At 41.7% G+C, this 20451-nt stretch overlaps 2 protein-coding genes across 4 annotated transcripts in view; one reads left to right on the forward strand and one right to left on the reverse strand.

Annotated features, from left to right (window-relative positions):
- The window catches only part of Nxf3 (nuclear RNA export factor 3), a 68057-nt gene extending 62052 nt beyond the window's left edge, over positions 1–6005 (reverse strand). The window contains exon 1 of the mRNA XM_030251344.1: positions 5926–6005. The gene's annotated coding sequence lies outside the window, so the exon portion shown is untranslated. The remainder of the gene's footprint in view (positions 1–5925) is intronic.
- Positions 5422–6869, forward strand: Bex4 (brain expressed X-linked 4). Of its 3 annotated transcripts, none has more exons than NM_212457.3 (3): positions 5422–5592; positions 5949–6025; positions 6281–6869. In NM_212457.3, the coding sequence occupies exon 3, from the start codon at positions 6286–6288 to the stop codon at positions 6640–6642; it is 357 nt and encodes a 118-aa protein (NP_997622.1). In that variant the 5' UTR covers positions 5422–5592; positions 5949–6025; positions 6281–6285; the 3' UTR covers positions 6643–6869. The 3 variants fall into 3 exon arrangements, with proteins under 3 accessions (NP_997622.1, NP_001346498.1, NP_001346499.1); NM_001359569.1 differs by having other exon boundaries at positions 6284–6869; NM_001359570.1 differs by having other exon boundaries at positions 5949–5983.
- Positions 6870–20451: the final 13582 nt, after the last annotated feature.

Consider the following 20451-nt stretch of genomic DNA (forward strand, 5'->3'; position numbering starts at 1 on the left):
AGTTGTACCTCTACATGTGCACCATGGCATACGGTTTTAAAAAAAAGTCTAAACAGAAGTATTCTACATGGATAGATAAAGCTGCTCCCAGAATCAAAGTATTAAATGAAAATCCTAGTACCAGGAATGGGTTAACCTTCTGCACATGGTTGCTCATTCAAGATGAACACACACACACGCGCACACACGCACACACACACACACACACACAGAGAGAGAGACAGAGACAGAGACAGAGAGACAGAGAGACAGAGACAGAGACAGAGACAGACAGACAGACACACACACACACACACACACACACACACACACACACACACACAAAACCTTGCAATTGAACCATGGTTGCGTGGGCCTATGTGTACTGGCTCTGGACAAATACAACTCTATGCAATCCCTATGCAATTGCCTTCAAGCAGGGAGCCCCTTTAGCATCATTCTAAATTAGCATTTTTTGCTTTCAAATAAATTTACATGTTCACAAGATGAAGCCTTGGGTGGATAGAGTCTTGCCATCAGGACACCATATTTCCTTGTGAGGAGTAGAGAAAGGGGTTTATCTAGCTTACAGTTGGTGTTTCTGATAGATGCTAAAATGTAGCTACCTTTGAAAATAAAATTTCAAATGCAGACTGAAAGACACATCATGCCTATCCATAAATTCAGAAAGTATATCAGTCCTTGCCAAAAGTTGTGCAATGAATTAGGAGTGACTAATAACAGCTGTAGGCTTTGGGGAGTGGATGATAGAAATACCATTTAATTATATACTGGTTATTATTATACAACTTTGTGAATATGATAAATGTACAACTGAATGTATCCACTTAGAAATAATAAAGTTTTATGCAGAATAATATTTCAATAAAAAGAGGAAAAACCAAATCTATATTGGTCATTAAATTATGGACAAAAATCCTTTTTTCAATTATGGATATTTTTAAATTAATTAATTTATTAACTTTACATCCCAAATGCAGTTTTCCCTCCCTTCTTTCCTCCCAGTTCTTCCCTCCACCTCTCCTCCTCCTCATACACTTCCTCCCTTTCTCTTCAGAAAAGGGGGGGGGGGTCTTCCATGGATGTCAAATGCCTTGGCAGTAGGACTAGGTGCATCTTCTATTAAGGCTAGACAAAGCAGCCCAGTTAAGGGAACAGGATCCACAGGCAGGCAACTGAATCAGGGTAAAACACTGCTCCAGTTTTGGGGGACCCACAATAAGGCCAAGCTGCACATCTGCTACATATGTGCAAAGGACTTAGGTCAGTCCCATGCATTTTCTTTGGTTGGTGGTTCTGACTCTATGAGCCTCTTTGGGCTCAGGTTAGTTGACTCTGTAGGGTTTCTTGTGGTGGTGGACAAAATCTTTTACAGTGGAATTTAAGGTCATAGCTTCTCAAAATAGTTTGTAAGATGTAATAAATCAAGAGTAATGAGTCGTTCACCAAAATTTGAAAACTTACAGGCCAGGCATGGGGGTGACCGTCTGCAATCCCAGCACTTGGGAGGCAGGGCCAGAAAGAGCAGGAGTTCAATGTCACACTTGGCTACAAAGCACATTTGTCTTTTAAGACTTACTTATTTTATTTATATGAATACACACCAGAAAAGGGCATCAGATCTAATGATCTCACCAGAAGAGGGCATCAGATCCCATAACAAAGTTGTGAACCACCATGTGGGTGCTGAGAATTGAACTCAGGACCTCTGGAAGAGCAGTTGGTACTCTTAACCACTGAGCCATCTCTCCAGCCCTATTTTTTTTTCCTTAAAAAAAAAGTCTAGTGTTTCAGGAAATACTTTGCTTTAGTGGGTATTGAGGAGACATGTACTAGCTGGAGTTAATTATTCCTAAATATGTTCTAAGAAAATAATCAGTACTTTTCCAGACTAGGAGTCAGATTCTATCCCTTACCTGGGGAAGAGTTTGATCATTCTAAATGACCATTAAGTCCTCAACCCAATTCCCATTACCTAAATTCAGTCTCTCCCTCTCCCTCTCCCCCTCCCCCTCCCCCTCCCCCTCCCCCTCCCCCCTCCTGTTTGGCATCAGGTCCTAAGCAGCACTGGAACAATAATCATCTGAGGAAATGTAAAAGTATAGAGTGCTAGATAGGAACTTATCCTCACTTTCTTAGAAGCAGAGTCAGACTCTGGCCCAATGGTGCTCCCGATAAACAAGTGGAGTTTTGAAACTTACCACACTCACTTACCACACCCACTAATCAGAAGATAAGACTACTGCAGAAGGGACAGTACCTAGTTCACACAAAAATAACATCGGAAGAGGGAAGCTTAGGAATAAATGTCAGGGACCTGTCGCCTCACTGAACCTCCTGAATATAGTTTAAATCTCCTATGGACAACTACGGATCTTTTACAAATGAGTTAAGAAATTTAAAAACCTAGTCTGGAGAGATGGCTTAGCAGTTAAGTGCACAGACTGCTCTCCCACAGGTCCTGAGTTCAATTCCCAGCACCATCTGTAATGGGGTCTGGTTCCCTCTTCTGGTGTGTCTGCAGAGAGCAATGGTGGTGTACTTATATGCATAAAATAAATCTTTAAAAAGGAAAAAAAGAAATAAAAATTTCAACATGAGCAGTGGAATATGCCTTTAATCCCGGCACCAAGGAGGGAAGAGAGGCAGGCAGATCTCTGAGTGTGAGAACAGCCTGGGCTATACAGAGAAACCCTGTCTCAAAAAATGCAAAAAGAAAATAAAAAAATTAAAAGGCAGGCAGAAGAGTTTTGGAATCACACTATGTTATATACACCGTATGTGATGGTTTGTGTATGCTTGGCCCAGGGAGTGGCACTATTAGAAGGTATGGCCCTGTTGGAGTAGGTGTAGCCTTTTTGGAGTAGGTGTGTCACTGTGGATGAGGGCTTTAAGACCCTCATCCTAGCTATCTGCAAGTCAATATTCTGCTAGCAGCCTTCAGATGAAGACGTAGAACTCTCATCTCCGCCAGCACCATGCCTGCCTGGATACTGCCATGCTCCCACCTTGATGATAATGGACTGAACCTCTGAACCTGTAAGCCAGCTCCAATTAAATGTTGTCCTTTATTAGACTTGCCTTGGCCATGGTGTATGTTCACAGCAGTAAAACCCTAAGACAGCATATGTACTGTGTTATATATACACCATAGGCCATACTCATGAAGCCTGTCCTGGCCGTGAGTATTGGCTGTGAAAAAAAATGTTGCCCCCGTCTCTAACTATTGTTCCCAACCAAATGAGAGCCACCTCCTCCAGAGATTATGCTCTGTTTCATTTATGTAATATCTAATTTGAAGCAGACTGGTACTAGGGTACGAAATAGGTGCCTTCCTATCAAAGTGTGAGCACTGATCTTCAGAGTCTCCAGGTGGTGGTAACTAAGGTTAAGCTCCAGTTAAGCTTCATTATTCCTTCTCCATCCCTTTGCTTTTCTCCACTTTAACATGTAAAGGTCATGTCCATAAACAAGGCTCTTTTTCTAGGGAGCCAAACCTAAAAAAGGAAGTCCTATGTCAATAGTCCAACTAAAATTACAAAAAAGAGGAAAACAGAAAGCAAGTAATAATTGATATTTATTTTATCAAACAACAAATGAAGAGTCAAAGATTCTCCCCTGAGAGAACCTGAGAAGTAGACAGAAAACCTAAATTTGATCTTTTCTACAATTAGTTCTTTTCTGATAGAAAAAATTAAAAACAAATGTTAATGACGGTAACAGCAAGATGCAAGTTGTGGAGAAATATCCTACAAATGATTGTTTCATCAACAATTAAATTGAAGAGAAAACTGAAAAGTATAAATGTATAGATTACAAGAAATTTAGGACATGCAGCAACCAATCAAACGCATGGGCCATATTTAGTGTCTAAAGCAAAGCCTTAAAAACATATAAAGCAACTAGGAATTTGAACACAAGTTGGACATAAATATTAAAGTTTTATGGAATATGTGTGTGCATGTGTGTGTTTAAATGAACTGTGAATGTATGTGGTGAGTCCTTATCTTAGAAATGCACATGACTTTGAAATATGCCTGACTAAATTCATTGAATAGGTAAGGATAGAGAAAAAAAATTGTCCATGGCTTAACTGTGGAATCAGTGGTAATCAGTAGCTTATGTCTACAGCATTCCTTTGTATTTTAAATATGTTGGAGATTTGCCATAGTAGAAAACCAAAATAAAGTTAATGCAACAACAAACTTTATTTTAGAAAAGGGATGAGAAATACAAGGTATTAAGAAAAAAATTCACTATTTAATTTTTCTCACCCTCTCCTGTATTTCTGTATGGTAGCAGAAAGAACTACAGTTTGGAAGTGGAGTAGGTGGGGCAGATATGTTTTTTGACATCTTGCTCATCATAAATACTTTTTACCAATCTTCTGCATTAATTTTTTTTTTACTATTTAGTTTTTGCCTCCATTTAAATGATTTTTTTCCTTCACTTTCCGTGCCTGTGGTGTACTCATGTGTATGCATGTTGATACACATGTGTATGCATGTTGATACACATGTGCCTATGTAAATCATCTTCCAATGCTCTTCTACCTTTTTATTGAGGTAGGGGATTTCTGTCAAAGCTAAATCTCAAATATACTCTAGCTAGCATGATTTTTTGAGACAGGGTTTCCCTTTATAGGCCAGGCTGTCCACAAACTCAGAGATCTGCCTGCCTCTCCCTCCTTGGTGCTGGGATTCAAGGCATATTCCACCACCACCCTGCTCATATGGAAATTCGAGACAGGGTTTCTCTGTGTAGACCAGGCTGGCTTCGAACTCAGAAATCTGCCTGCCTCTGCCTCCCAAGTGATGGGATTAAAGGCATGTGCCACCACTGCCCAGCATTCATGTTGAAATTATTAAGGGTTTTTATTTCTCAACACACCTGTAAAAGGTCCTTAGTTGTCCATAGGATATTTAAACTGTATTCAGGAAGTTCAGTTAGCTAGTCCCTGACTTCTAAAATTAGAATTACAGGTTTCCCAAAAGACATTTACACGTGTTCTGCATCCACAAGAATTCTACTGTTCCCTCCTATCATCTTCACACTTGCACAATATGTACTTTAACCACTGAGCTATGTCGCCAATCCTTATCTCCATTTGAATTCTGAGAAAAGAATCCAGGTTTTGGAGCAGAGAGAGCATCCAGAAGGAGCATTCTGAAAACAGAGAAGGAAAAATCAATCTCCCAGAGAACTGGGAATGGCCAGCAGCCCACAGAGCACCCACTGCCCTTCTTTTTGTCAGGCCATGAAATGCCCAGGGCTCAGAGAGACAGGGCCCAAGCTGGAGACCTTAAAGGGACCCAGAGGTGAAGAAGGGACCTGAACTTTGCACAGCAAGACACTGGGGGCGGAAAGAGGGGCTGGGGCCGGGGGCGGAGCTTTGGCTTCTGACGCAAGTGGCACGTGACTAGCCCACGCAGGCTCACACCCCTCGCTGGGTCTCGGACCTGCCCTCGCTCACTCTCTCCAGCCCGCCATCCCTAACGGAGGCACCTGTTCCTGGTGGCGCAGCTCCTGGTGGCGCAGAGCACGCGGGCCCGGGCGGCGCGGAAAGCAGCAGGAGGAGGAAGAGCGGAGCAGGTGAGGGGGACGGCGGACCGGACCCGCGGAGCCCGTCGTCGGGGTCCCGTGGCCGCCACCCGGGCCGTCGGCAGCGCAGGCCGAGGCTGCAGGTGGCCGTCCTGGTGTGCGCAGCGGCACGGCCGGACAGGGAGGGGGCGGCGGGCCCGGGCGGAGACCCTCGGGGAGTAGGAGCATGCGCCCCGCGACAGCTTCCCATAGACCCCGGCATCCCTGCATCGGGGGGACCCAGGGGTGGTCGGCGTGGAGGGATGGGGGCGGCCGAGGCGGCGGGAAGAGCCTGGGCGGTGGCGCTCGGGACAGCGCCACAGGTCCTCCCTCCCACCTACTCACCCATCCTTCTGGGTTGATCGCAGGTCTGAGAAGCAGAAGCTTCGCGGCGCACCTGGTGGTGAGCATCTCTAGAAAGAGGAGAAGGCAAGGATAGGCCCAGGTAGGTGCAGGGGCAGGGCTGGGGACTGAAAGCAGGAAAGGGAACGTGCGCAGAGCTGGATCTGACCTCCGGGAGTTCAACTTTCCTGCCTACTTTCCTCCCATCCCATGCTTCTGTTTTTTGTACCTGTAGAGGTCTTGGAAATGGGTTTGCGGGCAAAATGGTAGCCTCTGGGGTGGGAGGGGTTCTGGCCCAGTCTCGTGCCTGGGTTCTGTGCTGATAAGTCCAGGAAGTAAGCAATCTTATCTCTCCTAGGAGTGATGGCATCCAAATTTAAACAAGTCATACTGGATCTCACTGTGGAGAAAGACAAAAAAGACAAAAAAGGTGGGAAGGCCTCCAAACAAAGTGAAGAAGAACCCCACCATCTGGAAGAGGTTGAAAACAAGAAGCCTGGGGGAAATGTCCGAAGGAAAGTCAGGCGACTTGTGCCTAACTTTCTCTGGGCCATACCAAATAGGCATGTTGATCGCAATGAAGGGGGAGAGGATGTTGGGAGATTTGTAGTGCAGGGAACAGAAGTCAAGAGAAAGACTACGGAGCAGCAGGTGAGGCCTTACAGGCGTTTCCGAACCCCGGAACCTGACAATCATTACGACTTTTGCCTCATACCTTGAAATCTAAGATTTTCTCTGAGCTCATAAAATGGCTACTGTTTTACAAGCTCTTATCAAGTGGGGGTATTTTTTCTGTAAACTTTTGGTGTTTCCACTTAACGGTTTCTATGTAAAATTGTTTAATTGTTGCATTTAATTCAAACATTCCTGTTAGCATGGCAATTTAACCCATTTTAGAAAAAAATCTTTTTCATAATTTGAAATTAATAAAGCAATTTTAAAAGCAATATATGCTCAGTCATCTTCTACTTCAGTTCTTATACTTCCTTCATAGTGTCTTTCCTCTCCCAGCTGCCCGGACACTGCTTTTCTTCACATCCCCAATTAATCAGTAAGGAACAGTCATACCTTTGATTCATTCATTATATTATGTTCTAGCCATGTATGTATAGTGTTTTTCAAAGAGTGTGACCTTAATGTCTTTCGGATAACAAAGATGTTTTTAATATAAGACCTCTGCCCTCTCTACACCCATAATCATAACGTAGACTTCCAAAACCTTAACATTGTAACAAGATCTCTAATTCTAGAGGATAGTATGTGTGTATCATAGATTAAGCACAGACAAAAGCAGGGTGACTAATTTTAGTAGCCAAAATATTAAAAACCACAAGGTCTTACATTATGATAGTGGGGATTATGACAAACGAGGGTAGTCACTGCAAGGCCAAGCAAGTATGGGCTGAGGGAAACATCCATCTTGACTGACCTGTAGTTTTTCTCCCTTAACAGCACTTTTAATATCTAGGATCTCATTTTTTATCACAACCTATCCAGTCTCATATCTCCTCTGTGTACATAAGAGTCCTGGGATTGAGAGATGCTGTCAGGGCCACCCTCACGCTGTATATCGTGTGGGTTTCCCTGGTGACATAGTGTATGGCACCCTCTTTGAGAGGCAGTGTATTTAATTTATAATTGGCAGTTGACAGAAGACACCAAGTCAGGGAGTTTTAAGAATCAACAAGTGTAGTGACCATTTTGGTTTCTTTAAAAACACAGAAATACAAGAATGGTTTCATTTTAATCCCAGGTATGGGATATAAGGCTGTTCAGATTGTCCACAGCTGTTGACTAATTTGTCTCCTGCTCTAGCAGGGACGTGATGTGGACAGTTGTAGATAATTTCTGAGAATGCTTGGTGTTTGGAATTCTGGGGACTCTTCTGAGATTATATAAATGCTAGGGCACCAAAAGGTGGGCTGCATTGGTTATGTGTTGTTGGTTGCAGTTTGTCAAGTAGTCGTGTGCAAAGAAGTTAGAAATTAAATATCCTGATGGCCAAGGTCACACTTGCTCCAAGGAACTCAGTGCTCATAATCAGCAGGAAGTAGTCTAATGATATCAGTGCCCCCTTTCCCCTCTTTCCTTTTTCTTATCTAGAGTTAGGGGGTTGTAAGGGGAGGAGAAAAAACCCAAAAAGTAACCAAAAATATGGCTACAAACAACAAAAAAACGAAGTTCCATTTCTCTTTATATCTTCAACAGATACTTTAAGAGTTAGAACACTGGAGAATAAAACGTGTTAATAATAATAATCAAAAGGAGACATTCGATTCGGGAAGAAGGGCTGGAAAGAAGACAAAGAGGGAAATAATGTAAATTTAAAAGTTTAAAAGTTTCGGGGAGCTGAAGGGGATTGCAACCCCATAGGAGGAACAACAATATCAACCAACCAGACCCCGCCCCAGAGCTCCCAGGGACTAAACCACCAACCAAAGAGTACACATGGAGAGACCCATGGCTCCAGCTGCATATGTAGCAGAGGATGGCCCTATTTGGCATCGACGGGAGGAGAGGCCCTTGGTGCTGTGAAGGCTTGATGCCCCACTGTAGGGGAATGCCAGGGCAGGGAGGTGGGCGTGGGTTAGGGAAGCACCCTCATAGAAAAAGGGAGAGGGAGGATGGGATAGGGGGGTTCTGGTGGAGAAACCAGAAAAGAGGATAACATTTGAAATGTAAATACATAAAATATCCAATAAAAAAATTCCATTCAGTATTCTTCAGAGTAAGAATTCCCTTCCACTTGGGCTCACGAAAGAAGTTTGTGCCTCATAAAAACCAGTTAAAATCTGAGACCATGAACCTAGTCCTGATTTATCAGGGTTGTTTGTTTGTTTTGTTTTTTAACAGAACTAAGAATGAAAAAAAAATCAGAGACCAGTTTTATGGTAGAACTCTCCTGCCTAGTGTGTGCAAGGCCCTGGGATAAATCTCCAACATAAAAAAAAAAAAAAAAAATGAAGTCTATCTCCCTGTCTTAGGGCTTTACTACTGTGTAGAGACTTCATGACCAAGGCAACTGTTATAAGGACATTTAATTTGAGCTGGCTTTCAGGTTCAGAGGTTCAGTCCATTATTGTCAAGGTGAGAACATGGCAGTGTCCAGGCAGGCATGGTGCAGGAGGAGCTGAGTTCTACATCTTCATCATGCTTCTAGCAGAACACTGGCTCCCACATGGCTAGGAAGAGGGTCTCAAAACCCACCGACACAGTGACACACTTCCTCCAACAAGAGCACACCTCCCTGGGCCAAACATATTTAAAGCACCATACTTGCATTAGTGTTAAAACCTGGACAGTTTTATCTGCAGAAAAAGCACTCTTTTTTTTTTCGTTTTTTTTTAGAATTAATTTTTTATTAGGTATTTTCCTCAATAAAGAGAAATAAAATAAAGAGAAAAAGCACTCTTAAAATGTGTTTCTTGCCGGGCGGTGGTGGCGCTCACCTTTAATCCCAGCGCTTGGGAGGCAGAGGCAGGCGGATTTCTGAGTTCGAGGCCAGCCTGGTCTACAGAGTGAGTTCCAGGACAGCCAGGGCTATACAGAGAAACCCTGTCTCGAAAAAAAAATTGTTTCTTTTTTTTTTTAATTTTTCAAGACACGGTTTCTCTGTGTTCCCCTGGCTGTCCTGGGACTCACTGTGTAGACCAGGCTGGTCTCGAACTCAGAAATTTGCCTCTCTCTGCCTCCCAAGTGCTGGGATTAAAGGCATGTGCCACCACGCCTGGCATGTTTCTTTTTAAAAATAAGTTTTTTTTAATAGTGTGTGTGCATGTATATGTGTGTGTGTGTGTGTGTGTGTGTGTGTGTGTGTGTTTTGCTTGCATGTATGTATGTGTACTGGGTATTATGCCTGGTGCTTGTGAAAGTTAAAAGAAACTATTGATTTTCTAAAGCTGAAGTTTCAGATGGTTGTAAGCCACATATGGGTGCTAGAAATTGAAACCAGCAAAAGCTGCAAGTGCTCTTAACTACTGATCCATATCCCCAGGTCCTTAAAATGCATTTCAGGACTAGGAATATAGCTCATTTCTAGCTATATCATTTTCTATCGAGAACAAGTCCTTTGGCTTTCATGTCCCAGCACTTCAAAAAAAAATTCTGAGTACAGAATAACTTATTTTATTAGTTTATATTTATTTTACAAATAATGGATTTCATATATGTATGCCACACATGTTTGTTTCTCATTCCTTCCCACTTAATGCTGTTCCTTCCTTTAGCCGAAATAATCCTTATACTTTCTTTTTTATTATTAGAGAGAGAGAGAAAAGAGAGAGTGTGCACACAGAATAGAGCCTAGGGTCTTGCACATGCTATACAAATGCTTTTCTGCTGAGCTAGATCATCAGACCTCTTGCTATTTTTGAGACAGGTTATCACTAAACTGGTCAGGGTGGCATTGAATTCACTCTGTAGCCCAAATAAGGCTTGGATTTATGATCCTCCTACTTCACCCTCAGAAGTACAGGACTCTGCGCCAAGCCTGGCAAGGTTTTTTTTTTTTTTTTTTTTTTTTTTTAAAGCTCTTTTTATGTTCTAGATATTAATATCCTGTTAGATGAATAGCTGGCAAATACATTCTCCTTGATTTTTCTCTTGGCTCTCTGGTTTCTTTTACAGCTCCAAAGTTAATTAGATGCAGTCCCGTTTGTTCTGGACTCTTGGTGTCCTAATCAGAAAGCCTTTGCCTTGGAGCTTCAAGTGGCTTCTCTGTGCTTTTCCTTGGAAGTTTCAGTCTCAGGTCTTTCGGGGGTGTTTTATCAGTCCAAACTTTGATTTCACAGATAAGGAAACTGAACAGGAAAATGATTTACCTACAGCCAAACAGCCAGTTTGTGTAAGAGCTGCGTTTGCAGCTTTTATCTTATCGAGCCCCAGTTCAAGGGGCTTGGCTTCTCATTCCAGTGGCTCCGCGGAACAGTGTTTGGACATTTTTCCAGCATATACTGACCAGTAGTTGATGTGTGTGACTGCTCATGCACACTCGTACAAGGTCAATGTTTATTGTTGATGCTATTACTACTTTCTACATCAAAACACATTTCAGACCAACACCATGCCTATATCGTTTTGGAACTGAAATCATATGTCCTTTGACGAGAAAAAGGAGATGATAGCCTAGCCAGAAAATGCATAGTGATAAATTCCTGGGCAATAAAAAAAGGCTAGCAGTCTGACTGAAGTTCATGAATGTTCTTTCAGTACATTTTAAAAACTAGTACTTGATCCTGTCTTGCTCACCAGCGCTCCTGTATCACCCCCCTACACACACACACACACACACACACACACACACACACACACGCACACACACACACACACTTAACCTGTTCTTTTTTAAAGCTAAGAACATGGGGGGAATCAGAATATGATTCCATCCAAGGAAGAGAAACAGAAGCCCCCTTCATCGGGCAAAGGATGCATGCAAAGATTGGGAAGAGGTTAAAAAAAAAAAAACAATGTTTCGATTCAAAATATGGTTTGTTCAAGTACTTAAAAGACCTTATCCCTTTAATAGAATAAGGACATAATGTTCCAGAGGCGGTAAAGGTCAGGAAATATGTTCACTACGCTTTTGATTTTGAGCTAGTTGAAAGCCACCTCTTGTGCTGGAAGTGTATCTTCCACAGTAGAGTGCTAGTCAAACATTTATGAGTAGGTATTCACCCCACAATACCACACACACACACACACACACACACACACACACACACACACTAAACTATCTCCTGGCACTGAGTTTGGCGTTAAAAACAAGAAATTTCTGCTGGGCGGTGGTGGCGCATGCGTTTGGTCCCAGCACTTGCGAGGCAGAGGTAGGAGGATTTCTGAGTTCAGGGCCAGCCTGCTCTACAGAGTGAGTTCCATGACAGCCAGGGCTACACAGAGAAACCCTGTCTCAAAACAACAACAACAAAAAAAAAAAAATCTAAAAGCAAAGGTTCAAGGGCCAAAGGGCCATGATGTTGTTATTTAAAGTTTAAAGGAAGCTTCTTTCTAGAGGTCTCTGTAAAGATGGAGGACAGGCTTTTCTGGGGGAAAATCAGTTAAGAAAGGCCCGCTTTCTTTGGAGCTGAGATGAAAGGATGGACCATGAAGAGACTGCCATATCCAGGGATCCACCCCATAATCAGCTTCCAAACGCTGACACCATTGCATACACTAACAAGATTTTGCTGAAAGGACCCTGATATAGCTGTCTCTTGTGAGACTATGCCAGGACCTAGCAAACACATAAGTGGATGCTCACAGTCAGCTATTGGATGGATCACAGGGCCCCCAATGGAGGAGCTAGAGAAAGTACCCAAGGAGCTAAGGGATCTGCAACCCTATAGGTGGAACAACATTATGAACTAACCAGTACCCGGGAGCTCCTGACTCTAGCTGCATATGTATCAAAAGATGGCCTAGTCGGCCATCAGTGGAAAGAGAGGCCCATTGGACTTGCAAACTTTATATGCCCCAGTACAGGGGAACGCCAGGGCCAAAAAGGGGGAGTGGGTGGGTAGGGGAGTGGGGGTGGGTGGGTATGGGGGACTTTTGGTATAGCATTGGAAATGTAAATGAGCTAAATACCTAATAAAAAATGGAAAAAAAAAGAAAGTAGAAAAACTGAATTTCACCTTCCAAGTGAACAGTTGCATTAATTTATGCATCTTATTTGAGGGTCAAATTTTTTTATTTTGTTTGGTGATAGAATCTGTCCTTTTTTTTTTTTTTCCAAGACAGGGTTTTTCTGTGTAGTCCTGGCTGCCTCTGCCTCCCAAGTACTGGGATTAAAGGTGTGGGCCACCACTGCCGGGCCGAAGTCTGTCCTTTTAAAGTGACAAATGGATACCAGTGTCTCTTAAAAGTCCTTGAAAAAGAAAACACAAATATTCGTATGAAACCAATAAAAATGCAACAAAAGATGACCAAACTGATCCCTATCCGTCTTTATGTATTTACATTTGTAGATTTGGGTTTCTTAAGGAAATGTGCATGCTTGAGGTAAAAGCCCAATAATAGTGAGGGAAAGCATGAGGCGATCTCCCAACAGAGGAGAGTCAAGCCTATGTTCTAAACTAATTGTAAGAGTGTGTGTCTTGTTGCTGTGACAAAATGCCTGGCAGAAGCAATGGATGGGCTATCATTATATGTTTCCACGTTAGCTTTGTATCCTAATATTGTTAAATTCATTAGGTAGTCCTAGTAGCTGCGTGCAACTTTGACATATCGTTCATATACTCTACAAAGAGATTCTTTTAAGTATAAAACCATCTTCTCTTTACAGCACTGAAGGTCGGAGCTATGGTTTCTGTTATCTTCTAAACTAAAGAAGCTGAAATCACTGAGCCTTTCACACCTTTATTTTTTTCTCATCTTAAAAAAGTTCCCAGGCTGTTGAGTTGGCTCAGAGGGTAAGAGCACTGACTGTTCTTCCAAAGGTCCTGAGTTCAAATCCCAGAAACCACATGGAGGCTCACAACCACCCATAATCTTCTGGTGAGTCTGAAGTCAGCTACAGCGTACTTATGTATAATAATAAATAAATATATATTTTTTAAAGTCCCCATAGTAGTCATGATTAGATAGATAGGGCTTCATGAAAATAGCTTGCTCAGCTCCTTTCCGAAGGGCAGTGTGAGAAGACAGTCAAGAACTAGGAACTGCATCTGAAATGCTTCAGGACACAATTACAAATTTAAGGATACCTCTTTCCGTTTTAATAACAATATAAAATCTGAGTCACTCTGAAGCATTAACCCAAACATTTCCAAGTGAATGACAATCACTTGAGTTTAGTACAATCCGGCAAGAGGGGCAATTGCTTTGGAAAAGTAGAGCAAGAAAAGAATTATTAGGCAAGTGTTTCTTAAGCACTTCGCAGCTAGTAGCATAGTCATGAAGAATGCATACTGCACCTGGCATGAAAGTGGGATGCAGGGTGCAAGTCGGTAAATATCATTCACGGGAGGCAGGGACAGGAGAACTGTGAGACTGAGGCTACATGGTGAGCCTAGGTCTCAAAAAGAAAACACAACTACAAGTGTGGAGAACTGTGGATGAGAACTGAACTGTGGAGAAAGGTAAATCTCAGGCTTTCTGATGAGAATGTAATCACGCAGTTGCTGCAGAAAACAGTTTGACTGGGTGGGCTATTATTAGCTAGAAGTACAGTTTACTATAAACAACGGCTTGCTTTCCTGGATGATGGCACACACCTTGAGTCCCAGCACTTGGGAGGCAGAGCCAGGCAGACCTCTGAGTTCAAGGCCAGCCTGGTCTACAGAGTGAGTTCCAGTTCAGCCAGGACTACACAGAGAAACTATGTCTTTAAAAACCAAACACCCAGTTTGTTTCTCTCACAATAATGAAAAAATAGATAAGAGGTAGAATGTGTAACACCGACTTTTTTAAGTATAAAAAATTCTTTTAGGGCATGGAAGATGGTTCAGTAGGTAAAAGTGCTTGCCACCAAGCTTGAAGACCTATCCCCGTTATCCACATAATGGAAGGAGAGAACAGACTATCAAAAATTGTCCTTTGACCTCCACACAGTACCAAGGCACGCCCAGCTCTCCAACTTTCATTTAAAAATAAATTAATTACATTTTAAAAACTGTGTAAAGCCTTGTATATATAAACAAGTGATCGCTCAATGGATAAAAGGGCTTTCTGTGTAGGTATACCTGAATTTGAATCCCTGGCACCCACATAAAAAGGCAGGCACTTGCATATGACTATAACCCTGCATTGGGAAGCAGAGACAGGCAGATCTTGGGAGATCACTGGCCACTCAGATTAGGCTACGTGGCAAGCTTCCACTTCACTGAAAGATCTTGTCTCCAGAAAAGAAGGCAGAGAGTGGTGACAACATCCAATGTCCTCTCATTCTCCTCTCGCCTCCATATGTACTCGCCTGGGTGAGCATACCTGCACATTTACAATGCACACACCACATACGGACATTCAACACAGATCCCCCTCACAGAGACATATACGCAAATACAAAAGCCTTTTGATATATGATAAAATTGGATTGTCTTCTTGGCCTTTATTATGCTAATTTGAGGCTCCGTCAGCTAAAGCACTTCCCAGAGCCAGGCATCTAAGCCTTAGGAAGGGCTTAATTTCTAATATGCCATTATATTAAGAGATGTTGGTGAATGAATCCTAGCATGTCATGGAAGAGCATGAGCATGATATAGCAAAAATTGTAGGACCCAGTCTTATCTGAGAGTTGAGACTATAAGTTAGATTCCCAGGTATGATGTTTCTAGGTGTATTTCTTGGGGGAATTTTCTGAGACTCAGGTTTTGTGTTTATCATTTGGGGACCCATAACATTTAACTGTGGTTATCAGTGTAGGGAAGTCGTTCACAGTACTTGATTTTTATGTTATAATAAGGTCCTTTGTTTAAAGCTTTTTTAAAAAATTATTTATTTTATGTATAGGAGTACACTGTAGCTGTCTTTAGACACACACATTACAGATGGTTGTGAGCCACCAGGTGGTTGCTGGGAATTGAACTCAGGACACCTCTGGAAGAGCAGTCAGTGTTCTTAACCTCTTAGCCATCTCTCCAGCCCCTATAATAAGGTCCTTTATCAAAGGACTCTGAACATAATATTGAAATGTATTGAGGTTTTAAAATTAGAGAGAATCTACACTAACTACTAGTGGCTCATATCTGGTCATTGTTTTTCATAATTAGTTTTCAATAACCCAAATCTTATCAGAAATCAGTGGTCAGCCTATCCATTTCTCTACTAGTAATAAGTGCATGTCTAAAACTTTTTGCAGGTTTGATGGAATAAAATTATAACTATGACTCAGATATTAATTTGTTCAGTGCAGACAGGAAAAAGCCAGATCTGCTCCTACAATCCTTTGATGGCCAAAGGGACAAGAAGCCTGTCATTTTTAATATCAAGTCTTTGGCTTGGGGTTATATGCAACTAGAATCTGGAGGGGAAAAAGGGCTTAATGAGAAATTATGATGGAGTTTTGTGAGGAAGATAGGAAACTGGCACTCAATTTTGCTCAGAGTCCGAAAGCCAGAATTCATTCACCTACCTGTAATACAGTGAGGGCAAAGCAGCTCATGAGGACAAATCCAGGAGAAAAACTGAACAGAATTTAGTTAACACCTATCCTGTTTCTGCTAGAGAAACACAGCAGCAGTTTGCAACTAACAGAATTCTCTAATCTAGGATGATTCTGTCTACTATGACATTTCTGAAGTAGTTAAAAGTAATTAGATCTTCCTTCCAAACTTCCCATTTTACCCTACCTGAGGTTCTGGAATAACTACTGAATGCAAGAGGCCATGTCAAGTTCCAGTCTTGCTGGAGAAATCAGAGGAATTTAAAGAACTTCCTGAAAGGGGTAAAAAACAAACAAGTTAGATAGCTGAGGGCAGAGTTTTCTTTGCAGAGGGACTAACAAAGGCAAAGTCTCTGGGCTAAAAAATGCTTCACAAAGTTACCTAAAGTTACACCCCTTACTGCTTTTATCTGCACTCCAGAAAGGAGTTTTTATGACATTGTTGCCAATGTAGCAAATGCTTTGGGTGAATAGAACTTGTAGGATGCAATAGCGATCTTACTTTTAGTTCCACTGCCTATGCAAACACACTTTTTGGAAGCTGTTCTTTTCCTGTCAGCCGAAATCTATTTCTTATGATTTTTTTGCTCTTTCTTATAAAGTGAAAACCATGCCAATTCTATCATGAAAGTTTCCATTCCATGAAGGTAGACAGTAAATGAGAAGAGATTAAAATTTATATGATAAATATGATTATGTTTATCTAATGTGGACATTTTCTACTCTAGAAATTGATTTAAAGTTGACATTCTCTTATGTAGCTTTATTTTTTTTTAAAGATATCCTCAGATACAACATGTTGAAAGTCAGGTGGGTGATACACACGAATAATCATAGTACTTTGGAGGCAGAGGCAAGAGTATCTCTATGAGGTTGAGTTTAGCCTCATCTATAAAGTTTAGGAAGACCATGTCTCAAAGCATACAGAGAACATACCATAGCTGGACATGGTAGGACACTTGAAATATCCATACTTGAGTGGCTGAAATAGAATCACCAAGAATTTGAGGCCAACCTAGGCCACATAGAAAGTCTGAGGCCTGCTTGGACACCAGAGTGAAGACTTGCTTCAAAATAACGAGGTCTGGAGAGATGATGGCTTAGCAGTTAAGAGTACTTACTGACTGCTCTTCCAGAGGTCCTGAGTTCAAGTCTCAGCAACCACAGGGTGGCTTACAACCATCTGTAATGGGATCTGATGCCCCTTTCTGGTATGTTTGAAGACAGCAACTTACTCATATACTTAAATAAGTAAATACATCTTTAAATAACAACAACAAAACACTTTCAAAAAATGTGCGCGCTTGTTTGGGAGCATATATATCCCAGGGTTTGCCACTTTTGATACTTAGCCTTTAAGCTTTTAGAAATATATCTCCAGGTTGTTTCTACAAAAGTTCCCTTGCTCTTACATAAGACCACCACAACCTAGATCTATGATAGCACTAAAATAGCTGTAACCCCCTCTCTAGCCTTTGTTGTGTGTTGGAAAGCACATCCTTTGGGGAAAAAAAGACCCCCAAACGTACAGGCCATGCTCCTTCCAAACATTCTTCACTTAGACGGCAAAGTAGCTGGCCAGCCAGTCTCATGCTTTTGCTGTGCCTCTTCAGATAATGGTATCGGGTCTCAGGAACCCTGAATGATCTAGAAACTTTCTGTCCAAAGTTTGAGGTAGGAAGAAGAGTTCCTGTGCCTCCTTCAAGTAAGGATACACATGGAATACCAATATATCTCATTAGAAATCTTCCAAACTTCAAAAACTGTCTTCCTAGCTGCCTGGAAAAGTCTTGGTCTTGAAAATGTTTTATTTTTTTTATAGGTTTGAAGTGGATGGTTGTCTACAGATGACAGAATCAGCAATAATTTGAATTATTTGCAAGATTTGCTTTAACCACCTTGTTATCTACTTTGCAAATGACAACAATTGTCTTAGGATTTGGATCAAAAATAATACTAAAGTAGGTAAAGTGTTGTCCTCTATCATAATATAAATATTAAAAGGCTTGCAATTCATCTCTTACACGGGGAATTATGGTTTTCTAATTTTATCCTACTTATAAATTTGGGGGAAATGAGGAAAGACTAAGCACAAACGGTCTTCATTACACAGTATCTTTAGGCTCATTTTTATTGATGTCTGTCTCAGGGATACATTGATGTGAACAGATACCATGACCAAGGCAACTCCTTTATTGGTACAATATTTAATTGGAGCTAGCTTACAGGTTCAGAGGTTCAGCCTATTATCATCAAGGCAGTGTCCAAGGAGGCATGGTGCTGGAGGAGCTGAGAGTTCTCCATCTTCATCCAAAGGAATCCTATTTTCCAGGCAGCTAGGAAGACAGTCTCATTGCCCATCCCGACAGGGCACACTTCCTCCAGCAAGACCACACCTACTCTAACAAGGCTGAACCTCCTAATAGTGCTACTCCCTGGGCCAAGCATATTCAAACCATCACAACCTTCAAAAACATCAGAGACTCCATCATCTAGCAATGAAGAGAAAAGATAATGTGGATGAGATGGGGGAGGACAGTGAAGGTTCAATGTAGGGAGTATTATGAGCCAGAGTCCCATCTGCCCGATTCCCTCTCTTGGCTTTCTCTTTTTCCCAGTTCCAGGTACAGCATATGAGAGCATGGCAATAAAAACAGATATCCCTCTCTCCTTCCTGTCACCTATGCACAGAACACATAGTCATCAAGCTTTCTTGTATATTCTAGAAGAGGAGCTTCCTGTCCCTGCATCAAAGCCTGGGTATGGCTATCTCTCTTTAGAAAGTTGGTTGCTAAGGTAGGTGGCCATTCTTCCTGTGATTCAGTGTCTTCAGAAATCTTAGAATCTTGGCAGGAGCCTCATGAATATACACAGTTAGCAACATAGATTTTACTGACGTCTTTGCTGCTTGCTTTGCGTCCATGTATTAAGAAGCTACCTTGGCATCATTTAGTGGAGTCATTTCATAGAGAATACCCTCAATTGGCTACGAAGGTGGTGTAATTGCTTTGCAATTAACAGCTATTTTCTGAGCAATTTGATAGCACATAAGCAAAATCTGCCTGTGACTTTGATTTAAATCTAACATCATACTTTTTTAGTTGAGTGATACTGCCTATGAGTCATATGTAAAGCATAATTGTCGATTTGTTTGTTTTGTTTACATTGTTTTCTTTCCAATCCCATCTTTTCTCTCTTCCTGAACAATTCAGATACATTGCTATCAGATGGGGAAGATCAAGTCTTTACGGGTATTGAGGAGAGAGCGAGCTAGGCATGCCTGACAAAGGCAAAGATAACATCAGCGTTAGGAGAGTGGTTCACTGAAGGGCAACAGTCTACGATTGGTAAGGAAAGCCTCCTAGAGAGGCCCTTGGTCTTGCAAAGATCATATACCCCAGTACAGGGGAATGCCAGGGCCAGGAAGCAGGAGTGGGTGGGTTGGTGAGCAGGACGGGGAGAGGGTATAGGGAACTTTTGGAGAGGAAACTTGGAAAGGGGATAGCATTTGAAATGTAAATGAAGAAAATATCTAATTAAAAAAAAAAAAGGAAAGCCGCCTAAGCAGGAAACAGCCAAATGGTAAAAATGAATTCTACTAAGTTCAACAGGATATCCATATGGAGATAGTGTGTGGTAAGTCGAAGCAAGATTTAAGGGTCTGAGCAGTTTAAGAATCTGGCATATGACAACTGGATATGTCAGTGCACAGGTGCAATCAAAATGCTCCAAAGCCTTGGGTAGGAGTTCTGAGCCAAAACCAACCAACAAACAAATAGAGAAATGAACCAATAAACAGAGAAAGGCAAGTAGAAGCTTGTGCATAGAAAAGGCCATTGAAAATGTGAAGAGGGCATATGTTTAGCTACTATGTTAAGGGGGGGGGATGGTGAGATGGCTCAGTGTGTAAGAGCACCTGACTGCTCTTCTGAAGGTCCGGAGTTCAAATCCCAGCAACCACATGGTGGCTCACAACCATCCGTAATGAGATCTGACGCCCTCTTCTGGAGTGTCTGAAGACAGCTACAGTGTACTTACATATAATAAATAAGTAAATCTTTTTTTAAAAAAAGAGGTGAGTGGGGAGCATAGTTCTCAGTTATCGCATGTTAGCAAGGTGGATTGTAGAATAGGGACTAAGAGATGGTGAATGTGGCATCTAAACAAATGAGGAACCACAGAAAATGAGAGGATGCTTCCATACGGGGAGATTGGGCAAGTAAAGAACTAGTTTAAGGCTAATAGGGACCAAGGTTCTCATCCTCATACAAAGGAGCTACAAATATGGAAAGGGAGAAAAGAAAACTCCCTAATGTGTTAGACTGAAGTGAGTTATCAATATGAAGTCATGGATTTCAATGTATACAAAGATGAAGATATAGGAATATATGTGTAAATATGTGTAAATAACTTTCTCTGTGTGAAAGGCTGAG

Source organism: Mus musculus, chromosome X, assembly GCF_000001635.26.
Source record: "Mus musculus strain C57BL/6J chromosome X, GRCm38.p6 C57BL/6J".
NCBI lineage: Eukaryota > Metazoa > Chordata > Mammalia > Rodentia > Muridae > Mus > Mus musculus.